The sequence below is a fragment of the Hemitrygon akajei genome, chromosome 7 (assembly GCF_048418815.1).
Source record: "Hemitrygon akajei chromosome 7, sHemAka1.3, whole genome shotgun sequence".
NCBI classification, from domain to species: domain Eukaryota; kingdom Metazoa; phylum Chordata; class Chondrichthyes; order Myliobatiformes; family Dasyatidae; genus Hemitrygon; species Hemitrygon akajei.
In genome coordinates, this window is record NC_133130.1 from 46,810,126 (window position 1) to 46,821,509 (window position 11,384).

General features: G+C 40.4%; 1 protein-coding gene across 2 annotated transcripts in view; it reads right to left on the reverse strand.

The window, feature by feature from the left end:
* The window catches only part of kcnh1a (potassium voltage-gated channel, subfamily H (eag-related), member 1a), a 263,321-nt gene extending 253,574 nt beyond the window's left edge, over positions 1-9,747 (reverse strand). For both annotated transcript variants that reach the window (XR_012099590.1, XM_073050741.1), the window contains exon 1: positions 9,546-9,747. Coding sequence is in view for 1 of the 2 variants with exons in the window: in XM_073050741.1 (XP_072906842.1) it covers positions 9,546-9,618 (73 nt within the window). In the remaining variant the exon portion in view is untranslated. The remainder of the gene's footprint in view (positions 1-9,545) is intronic.
* Between the last annotated feature and the right edge of the window lie 1,637 nt (positions 9,748-11,384).

The following is an 11,384-nucleotide window of genomic DNA, read 5'->3' on the forward strand; positions in this document are numbered from 1 at the left end:
TTATTCAAATTCATGTTCCTGGCCACACTCACAGGTTGACTCTGCTAAAATGGTGATGTAATCTCACAATTTCAATGCTATTATTTTAGCAGATAACCAATAACCACAGGATAATTTTTTGAGTATCACAAACCCTATTTTTCTTTGCCATTTTACTAACAAACTAGCAAATACAGTATATTAAAATACACTAGAAGAGAGCACCGCCATATGAGATCACATGACTACCAACAGTGTCTATTACTCAGTTAGAACCTACAACACAGACAGGCCCTTCAGCTCAGCAATGCAAATTTCCTCCTGCATTTGACCTCCTGAAGTGTAACACCTCACACTTTGAATTAAATTCCATCTCTCATTTCCCTGCCCAGATTTCCAACTGATCTACACCATGCTGCATCCTTTCAATAATCTTCCTCACTATCCACAAATTTTCCTTGTCATCTGCAAGCTTACTAATCAACCTGCCTGCATTTTCTTTCAGACAGTACTATAAATGACAATGTCTGGGATTAACTAGGGAGTTGGTTCTAACAATTTCACAGGCATGGCAGTGTAGCAGTTGGTGTAATGCTTCACAGCACCATCAATTCCTGCCTCTGTTTGTAAGGAGTTTGCATGTTCTCTGCATGATCATGTGGATTTCATCTGGGTGCTCCGGTTTCCTCCCACATACATTCCAAAGATGTACGGCTAGTAAGTTGTGGACACGCTATGTTGGTGCCGGAAGTATGGTGACACTTGTGGGCTGCCCCCAGCACATCCACAGACTGTGTTGGTTGATGATGTATTTCACTGTATGTTATAATGTTGCAATGTACATGCAACAAATAAGGATAATCTTTGATCATTTTCTATTTAGTAATGAATTCAAGTAGTACATCTGAATTTGCATCTAATTATGGGACTATCAGCCAATGTATTGGACAACCCTGATGCAAGAGACAACTCAATCATATATGATCTCAATTAAGGCTTTACATGTTTAGGTTAAGTTGACTTACTTTTTACCCATGGCTCACTTGATACAATCCTTGCCTTTGAAACAATACTTCAAAGCCCACTACAGAGACTTCAGTTCTAAAATCTAAGCTAATACTTCAGAACAACATTGAAGTCTCCTACAAGGTTGGAAGCCCAGCTGCCGAATGTTATACAAAGATTTTTTTGATTCACTCACCTGGATGTAAAACCAATAACATATGTGTGTTAGCTGCATCCTAGCCCATATTTATCCTTCGATCTTCATTACTAAATTCTTATTAGACAATGTCTCAAGACAGGGAATTCCTTGCTTACACTCTACTTTCTTGGGGTAAAAGGTAGCTTATGTGCACTTTTCAAGCTAAGTGGCATGGGTGCACAGCCATGCAGTAACTGAAATGCTCCCACGCACATAGCCTTTGTTGCCGCATAGCTGGAATTTTATTTTATATGATGTTAATATAATTTTGAAATTATGCTAATTGTTTTATAATCTATGTTAATATAATTCTGGAATAAGCTGCAACGAATTATGTATTAATGAATATAATCCATAAATTTTCTAAATAATAAACATACCACAACCTTTAATTTGAAACATTATAGAGATTCAATGTATTTACATTGTTAGTGTATCAAGTTACAAAACTGTTACAAATTGTAACAATAACACAGAATGGAAGTCGATAGCTCATTGTTACAAGCCACTGGTCTGCTGAACACTGACGCCATCTAGTCAAAACTTTTTAATTTTGACATTGTGCCTGTCAGTTTTTTTGACTGCCTGACATCGTTTATTTGTGTTGTGAGTTGTGGTTTGTATTTGTTTGATGCGTATATTACAAAACAGACATTTAAAATGCCGACAACAACACACACAAAATGCTGGTAGAACACAGCAGGCTAGGTAGCATCTATAGGGAGAAGCGCTGTCGACGTTTCGGGCCGAGACCCTTCGTCAGGACTAACCGAAAGGAAAGATAGCAAGAGATTTAAAATGCCGCACAGTTTTCAAGCCATGTAAAATTTTTCTACTCAAAGCAATGTTGGTCTGTGCAGCTGTAAAAAAAAATAGCTGGAATGTTTCTATAAGGACAATGAGGTGGACTACAGACTCTTGCAAAATTGGGGCAGAAGGTAAACGGTGATAAAGCATGGTAGGTAGTTCATAATGTAGTCACTGATGTCATTATCAAATTGCTACTTGCGGGAGCTTGCTGTGATCAAGTTGTTCGATGCATTCCATGCAAAGTTCACTATTTAAAACGGGCTTTATTGACTGTAGTTACTTTAGGATGTCCTGCAATAATGAAAATCCAAGCCTTTCAGCCTTTACTTTCTATTTTTAGAGAAACCACAATAGATCTAAATTACACACTGTCCCAGGAAACCTGAAACTAATCTCAATTAAAATCAATAAAGTGGAACGTGAGATTCATGAGATACTGATATCGACATTGTGCCTTTCTTTGTGTATTCGATGCAGTCATCAACAACCTAAAAGCTGCTACAAATATTGATAAATAGTCCATATAAAACCTATGCAAGCAATTTAACAATTTATCACACAGTTACAAAAGTCACGTCCTGGATCATCTGCTGAGTTGTAAACCATCAAACCTGTCCATCACATCTCTGCTAAATCCACTGCTTAACACACACACACAAAGTGCTGGAGGAACTCAGCGAGTTGTAGCATCACAGGTGAGAAATAAACAGTTGATATTTTGGGTTGAGAACCTTCATCAGGACTGGAAAGGAACAGGACAGAAGCCAGGATAAGAAGGTATGAGGAGGAGAACACATACAGGCTGGTGACAGGTGAGACCAGATAAGGGGGATGGTTACTGAGTTGGGGAGGTATTATTTTAAACTCTACACGAATAAAAATAATGCTGATTGATCTGTGAATACCTTGTTCTCAACATTGTTGCATGACAGCCCTGGTTGGAAACATGTACACCAAATTACACTTGAACCTCTAGATGTGTGACCTAAATAAAGCAAACGGATGAAGAAAAGCAAATTTTGTACTGTATTAGGGAGAATGATGGATCAGGCATAGGCTTGAAGTAGAAGAGACAAGTGGGAACTAACTGCTAGGGGTAAGAGGACTTTTGAAGATAAAGAGAGAAGCATTTAGATGGAAATCATGGACAGAATCACAATGTAGACCATCACTGATTTTGCTTTGTTAATGCACGATAGTTGTAGGTTGGATTCTGGCACCGGAAAGCTGGATAAGGCTTTGAAATTCATTTTAAAGTTCTGGCATCTGCTTATGCCAACTGCATGTTGCTAAACAACTCATCAATATATCACAAAACTTATTTCAGGGAGGTAGCACCACCACCCCGACCCCCCACAACCAAATATTGCCCCTCCCCCGGTCAACCTCCAAGGGTGTATATATACAGGACATTTGATTATGAAAGAACACAACAATTTATTTGATCATATATTGAAACTATTTACACACACACACATATAAATTCCTTGTTGAGTATTTTGTTGGCAGTCTCAATGCTAATAGCTAAATGCTAATGCAAATAGCTTTTCTATTTCTTTTGCAAACTTTCCTTGTACTGTGATGTGGCTTCCTTGGCAGATTTGAGCATTTTGCCAGAAGTCTCAACCTCATAGCAGTCTGTGTCAATGAATTTGTTAATTTTGCAAGATATCAGATTCAGAATAATATTAGCTATGCTAATGAATGAATGACACCTGTTAAACTCACCTCAACAGTCATTTAACCCACCATGGGCAATAGAAAAGTCACTGTTGCAAACAGTGCAGCAAGCAAAACTGTCATTATTTTTGACCCCTATTAGGCAGGGGTACACTTTAGTGTAGTCTGGGGTGAAGTACGTTTTATATTTTCTTTTTTTGGAACACCCTACCGTGGCGCTGCAGGACACTAAACTGAACTGATGGACAATGAAAGAGAGAGAGAGGTCGACTGTAAAGCCCGCCCACAGAGAAAACTGATAGGTCTACTCAGCACAAAGAGAGACCAATCAGGATGAATATCTCTCTCTCTCTCTCTCTCTCTCTCTCTCTCTCTCTCTCTCTCTCTCTCTCTCTCTCTCTCTCTCTCTCTCTCTCTCTCTCTCTCTCTCTCTCTCTCTCTCTCTCCCTCCCTCCCTCTCTCCCTCTCTCTCTCTCTCTCTCTCTCTCTCTCTCTCTCCCTCCCTCCCTCTCTCCCTCTCTCTCTCTCTCTCTCTCTCTCTCTCTCCCCCACCCCCCCCCTAGAACGGGCAAATATGAGCCATCAACAGCCAAGAAAATGGCAGAGGAGACAAGAGCATCACTGCTGTCTCCAACTTCAAGTATTTTTTAAAACTTTAATAAATACTGTGTACCACACATCATTAGCAGACTTTGGAGTGTGTATATCTAGAGAGAGATTTCAAAAGAAGAAAATGGGGGCAGTCGGGACACTCTGTGTGCCACACACCACTAGGAGACACTAGAGTGTATGTAGCAAGAGAGAGTTACCAAAAGGAGCAAGCAGGGCCAGTTAGGACTTTCTTAGCACCAAACATCACGAGATGTGGGAGTGTGCGTAGTGAGAGATTTCAAATGAAGCAAAAGGGGACAGTTGGGACATCCAGTGTGCCACACACATACCAGGAGATGTTGAGAGTACGCGTAGCAAGAGAGATTTCAAAGAAGAAATTGGGGCAGTCGGGACATACTGTTCACCGCACTTCACTTAGAGACATTTGGGTGCGTGGGATTGGGAACTTCACAAGGTCCAATAAAATGAATTTAGGTTTAAGCGGAGTGGGGAGTGCAGGTTTTGGCTCACAGAGGCTTTGACAAGTAGAGCTGGAAGCTGTAGGTAGATCTTTTTTGTTTAATTTTTCTTCATTTCTTTCTTACTGCACAGTTAGTGCATTGGGGGTGTCAGGCAGGATAGTGGACTGTGCGAAGGAAGGAAGATCTCCAGTGACTCTGACAACTATGCCTGCAAAAAGTGCACCCAGCTGCAGCTTCTTACAGACCGTGTTAAGGAACTGGAGCTGGAGCTGGATGAACTCTGGATCATTCTGGAGACTGAGGGGTTGGCTGAGAGTACAGAAAGGGAGTTAGTTGCACCCAAGGTACAGGACACAGGTCACTGGGTGACCAGCAGGAGGGGGGAGGGGGAAGGAGAAAGGCAACATTTATGGCTGCTCCCCTCTATAACAGGTATACTACTGTGCATACTATGGGAATGAAGGGAAGGGTCGTAATGAGAGTTTTTGGCCCATTGGCCTTTATAAATCAAGCTACTGAGTACAGGAGTTGGGATGTTATGTTCAAGTTGTATAAAACATTGGTAAGGCCTAATTTGGAGTAGTCTGGTCACCTACCTACAGGAAAGATATCAATAACATTGAAAGAGTACAGAGAAAATTTACAAGAATGTTGCCAGGACTGAGTTACTGTGAGCGCCACAGTAGTGTAATAGTTAAAACAACACTATTACAGATTGGGGCATCACAGTACAGAATTCAATACCAGTGTTCCCCGTAAGGAGATGATACATCCTCCTCTTGGAATGCATGGAATTCCTCCAGGTGCTCTGGTTTCCTCCCACAGTCCAAAGACGTACCAGTTAGTAGGTTAATTGATAATTATAAATTATCCCAGATTAGTCTAGAGTTAATTCAGAAGTTTCCGGCGGCATGGCTCAAAGGGCCAGAAGAGCCACATTGTATTTCTAAATAAATAAATAGATAGATCGATAGATAAATAGGGAGAAAGTTCAATAGGTTATTCTCTAGAGCCTAGAAGATTGAGGGGAGATTTGATAGAGGTATGTCAAATTATGAGGGGTATAAATAGGGTAAATGCAAGCAGGCTCTTTCCACTGAGATTGAGTGTCACTGGAGCCAGAAGTCATGGGTCAAGGGTGAAAGGTGAAATGTTTAAAGGGTACATGAGGGAAAACTTCTTCACTCAAAGAGTGGTGTGAGTGTTGAACGATCTGCCAGCAAAAGTGGTGGATGCAGGCTTGATTTCAACATCTAAGAGAAATTCCGATAGGGGTATGGAAGGCTATGGCTGAGGTGCAGGTCAATGGGACTAGGCTGAAGGGCCTGATTCTGTGACTCTATGACTCCATGAACAAAAACCTACCTAGTCTTCATTGGCTGCCAGCCTTCCATTAAAGATCCACCAAGTGAGTTGCTGGTGACCTTCACAGATTAGTCTGCATTTGCAGGGAGCAGGCCCCACCTACTTTAATGAAACAGACTCTGAAACAGGTGTTCGGCACCAGTAAACAACATGCAACAGGCCAGGTAGTTGTGGTTCTATAGCAGCTGCAGGTGCAATCCTAACGATGACATAGAACAGAGAGAAAGGAATAGATACTGTACAAAATAGGGAAATCAAGCCCTTATCATCAAACTTTCCAATGCTGAACAGGTTAAACAGTCTAGTAAATGAGACTTAAAAGAAGCATTTGAAGATATCAGTTCTGGCAAACTGGTTGAACTGTAATTTTTAGGAGATGTCATTTGGATGTCTGACAAAGTGCATACTGAGAAATGGGACTCTAAGGTAATAAAGTGTGAGAAAACATTCCAGCTGCATCTAATTGGTTTAGGGAAAAGTACAAATCATTTACCAGCATTAAAATATGCCTTGAAAACTATTTAAAAATCTATTTATCTCATAGCTGGGGGCATGGAGAAATATTAATACAAAGTGGAGAAAAATTTAAATGTTTGTAATTCTTTGCAAATGTTATACTTTGAATCCTGCCTGATGCCAATCAAAATGATACATTCACTCCTTGACATTCACAGTTTATGTGACTTTACTTGGATTCTCTAAAACAACATCAGAAAAAAACTTTGATGAGAATATCTCCATGTAACTTCTTTTAAAAAACAGTTCCACAGAAAATGACTCCTGTATATTTGTCCCATGCGCCATATGGTTTCATTCTTATCCACTGTTCTACCTCTATCACTGCTCCTGCCTCCTTCAATCCAGTTTAATGTTTTATATGACAAAGTTATTTCTATCCTCTCTTGAACAAATCACTTTATGTCCACCTAAGTGAAGGGTCAGATATCATTTATAAAGACTGCCCATTACCAAGTAGCAGACAAATCAATATACAATTAACTGAGACAATATTAATGAATGATATAAATTTATTACTTTAAAAGATCAATAACTGACTACACTTAATCATGGAAACTGTACAATTTGATACTCTTTTTATTCTTGGATATGTAATTAAAAAAACCAATGGTTTACTAATCACCATTTTCTATTATGAAAATGATTTTTAAAAATAAAGTAATTCCCATCAAAGTAATGCAATTTTAATTTTGCAAAGGACAGCAGAAACATAACCACCAATAAGACATGAAAGAATAAAGTGTAGCTCAAGTTGACAAAGCAGTGGTTTTGTTCAAATGAACATTCCTTTAGGTTGGGTACTAGAACAGAGAATAGAGCTTAAAAGTGTAAGATTGAAGCAAATACTTTATTGGCTCATGCCTACCACAAAGATGTGAAAGTTCACAAGATAACAAGTACAAAATGGACCCAAAAATAAAAGACAGGGTTCTTTCAGCAAATGCATCTTTTTGCTTCAGATCTGTTAGGCGCGTGACATTATGTCATTATTCTCAGTTCTTTTATCAATACATCATCTTGAGAAATGCTTGTTCTCTGAAAAGTTAATACTTTTCAATTTACCAATAACGCAGAACAAAAAAAAATGACAGGCAAACCAACGGTCATAATTTATTAATGGCTGATGAAGTAGTTTATTTATTAGTTTTGAAATCAGAATACCTATTTGTAACTATAGGGGATGGATAGCCGAGCAAGTTCCCTGCAGGAACGAATGCATCGAGAACAAAGCGTATTGATCTTGTCTCTTTCCTTGACTAACCCGTCCGGTTTTCAGGATTAAAGCAACAATATTATTAGCTACTGCATACAATGAATTGAAATCATTTGCAAATTTAGTCAAGTACATTCAAATCTGGTCAGAACATTCTTCCTTACAGGATAAATTTGAATCTTCAGTTTACTCCGAGACCTTAACAATGTTTGAGCTTCCAATGCTAGAGAAAACAGAACCAAAACTCACGACCACTTCTCATACAAGGATTTTCAAATTCCCTATCTACAAAGTGTATTGAGGTGTAATGTACATTATTCCCAGAATGTATACTTTCGAAACTAAACTTTATAGCTCTAAACTATAAATTCCACAATGTCCTTCGAAATCAGCAAGAATCACAAAATTTATAGTGAGCTCGTAATTTGTTTAAATAATTTCTTTTTCTCAACAGGATCTGATCTGTAACTCAGTTAAGTCGATTTTAAGCAAAACAAAATACTGGGGGGGCTTTTGAAGTTTCGTTGAGTATGGTCTACCAAAGAGTAGCATCCAAATAGAACATTCCACCTTAAATAGTTCCTTTGCCAGCAGATCGAAGTTGCAAATTGACCGCGTTGCTATTTGTACGACCTGTGCAATTATACAAACTAGGCTGTTAACAGAACCCAACTAGATGGGAAACCCCCGCTGCAACGAAACAAAAAGAAAGCCGCACGAAAAATAAAATCAACACAATCTAACAACAATGCTTCTCCTTGATCATGCAGTGTCGCTGTCTACTGACCGTATTGCTATAGTAATCGCTGTTCCAAAACGATTACGCTATTAACATTCTAACACTAAAACAGAGGTGCAAATATGTTCAAAAATCTCTATCTCACTGTGGGTCCAAGCAATGCGCTGCATTATCAAAGGTGCACAGGTGATGAGTATGAAAAGATTTCAGTTTTATCCTTGGCTGATGTGCCTTTCACTTGGAGCGGAATAAATGAGAGCAGCGCAACAAAAACATCAGCATCGTGATATTCATAAAAAAGCGTTTTCCCGCTTCATTTGGGAAGTGGATTAGTACTCGGCGTATTCTGCCACATCCCGAAAATTAGGGAAACGTTTCAAAATCTTGTTAAAATAAGATTGTTTGGGGCACTCAATGCCCAGCATTACAACGTTCCTACCCATAATCCAGAGAGTTTACATCTTTGACTGCAAAAACTTGCAGTGTTTTCAGGCTGACAGCCTGCTGCATTAAATGCTCACCGATCTTAAACACTGCAGGATGCACGATTTCAATTTGTGCTTTAAAGGCATTTTCTCTACCCCGTTACCCCTGGTTCCATTCCCGATAATGGAGAGCGTGGGAATAAGACAGGATGGGAACGGAAATCGCAAAACAATTCAGGTCAAGGAATGGATTCTAGATACTGCACTTACAGTGTGTGCCAACCCCCCTGCAGAACGTGGACATCAGCCCATATACTACTGCTGATGCTGCATTCACACTGGAATTAAATCACAGAGTATTTCCCTGGAACTTGTAATGAGGGTCCTCTGGGATACCCGTAAATAGGGTAAGGAACACCCTAGAAACACATAGCAAGACGGAGGCATTCTTTAAAAACAGAACAAAATCACACTTTTGTTTTTGGGCAATATATACCCAACTTTTAAGAACAAGGATGGAGAGACTCTTCCTGCTTACCATTGGATCGCCGGACAATATTCTCCAAAAAAGTATTTTGTGGGGCAACAAGTCCTTTCCTTCCCCCCGCCATTCTCTCTTCTCAGTGGTAATGCTGCAGTGGCCGAGCTAGTGCGATGGATGGGGCGATCGGGATGCAGGGCTGCAGCTCTCGATCTTCCCAGCTCATGGTAACAGCGCAGACTGTGCGTGGGGCGAGGAGCTCGGTGAAGCCTTGTCTACCTCCCCCGCCTTCTCGTGCCCCTGCTCGGCGCGCCACGCCGCGAGAGCGCGCATCCTCAGCAAACTCCGGGAGCGAGTTTGGACAGGAGCGAGCGTGCTTTCTCCACTCCCCCATCAGTTCCCAGTAAATGCAGCACAACACCACGCTGCACACGCTTCACCTAATCCCGTCTGTTTCTCGTTGCCTGCTGTCCTGTGTACGTCTACCTGAGAGCGAACGAACGCAACATCAGCATCTTATATAAATGTGGCGAGCCTCACCGGCACAAAACAAGCCTTTGCTTATACTGCATCTCACTATTTATAATATAGTTGTATGAGTTTCTAATCCCATCTCTTACTTGTCATCAAGGTTGACAGCTTTCTCATACATAAGTACTACAAATGGGCGCAAATATTGCCGTGGGGTAGATGAGACGGAGATCAGGTGTAAAAAGGGAATGGATCAACTTTCATCAAATGAATGTTCCTTTGAATCAACGCTCGACGGCGTAAGAACAAAACTCGTGGAGAGCAAATAATCAGGATTGTTGATGTAAATTGCAATGATGTTGATGGTATGTAACTTTCGGTCATCTTTTCCTGGGATCAGGGAGAAAATTTTTTTTAAATGACAGAATCCATCGTTGGCAAAACCTTTCCAGTTTGACCAATGATGGGTCCTAACATTTTTTCTTCATACTTTGACGTTTTCTTAGATTTTGTATGAAACATTTCCTGGTTAAATATAATCAGTAAATGCTCCGCTGTAGTTTGGCCAAACTTAGGACACCTAACATCTTTGCCAATTATGTACATTAGTTAAAACAGTTATTAATGGCTAGCAGGTTTCAGTTCAGTTGGATGCCAATTGGGATAAATATACAAAGTCCCTAATAAACAGGTAACATCACTACTCTCCGAGATGCAGGCTTGATAGAAACATAGAAAACCTGCAGCACAATACAGGCCCTTCGGCCCACAAAGCTGTGCCAAACATGTTCTTACCTTAGACCTACCTAGGCTACCCATAGCCCTCTATTTTTCTAAGCTCCATGTACCTATCCAGGAGTCTCTTAAAATACCCTATCATTTCCACTTCCACCACTGCCGCTGGCAGCCCAGTCCACAACTAAGAGCACAGCTCAATGTCTGCTCTAACTTCTCCACCAGTGAAATACTAGTCTGAGAGTGTGTGTGCAAAAACTTTAAAATCAACAAAACACCGCAGATGCTGGAAAATGGGAATAAAAGCAGAAACTTATTGGAAGCACAAAGCAGGTCAGACAACATCTGTGGAAAGGGTGACACATCGATGCAGTAGTTAGAGATGTGGTCTCATGACTTGGATTTGATCCAAACCTCCGGTTCTGTCTGTGTGGAGTTTGCAAGTCCTCCTAGTTATCATGTAAGTTTCTCCTAAATGCTCCATTTTCTTCCCACATCCCAAAGATGTGCCAGTTGAAATGTTGAATTGCTGCAGTAAATGGGCCCTGCTTTAGGCTGGGGGAGTGTGGGCAGTGGGATGAAGGGAACAAGGGGAATTATAAGGTGGAAAGGTATAAATTACAGGGAAACAAATAGGGATTGATGGGATTGCTCCAACAGCTGGCTGAATGGCCTCCTGTGTTCATGAAA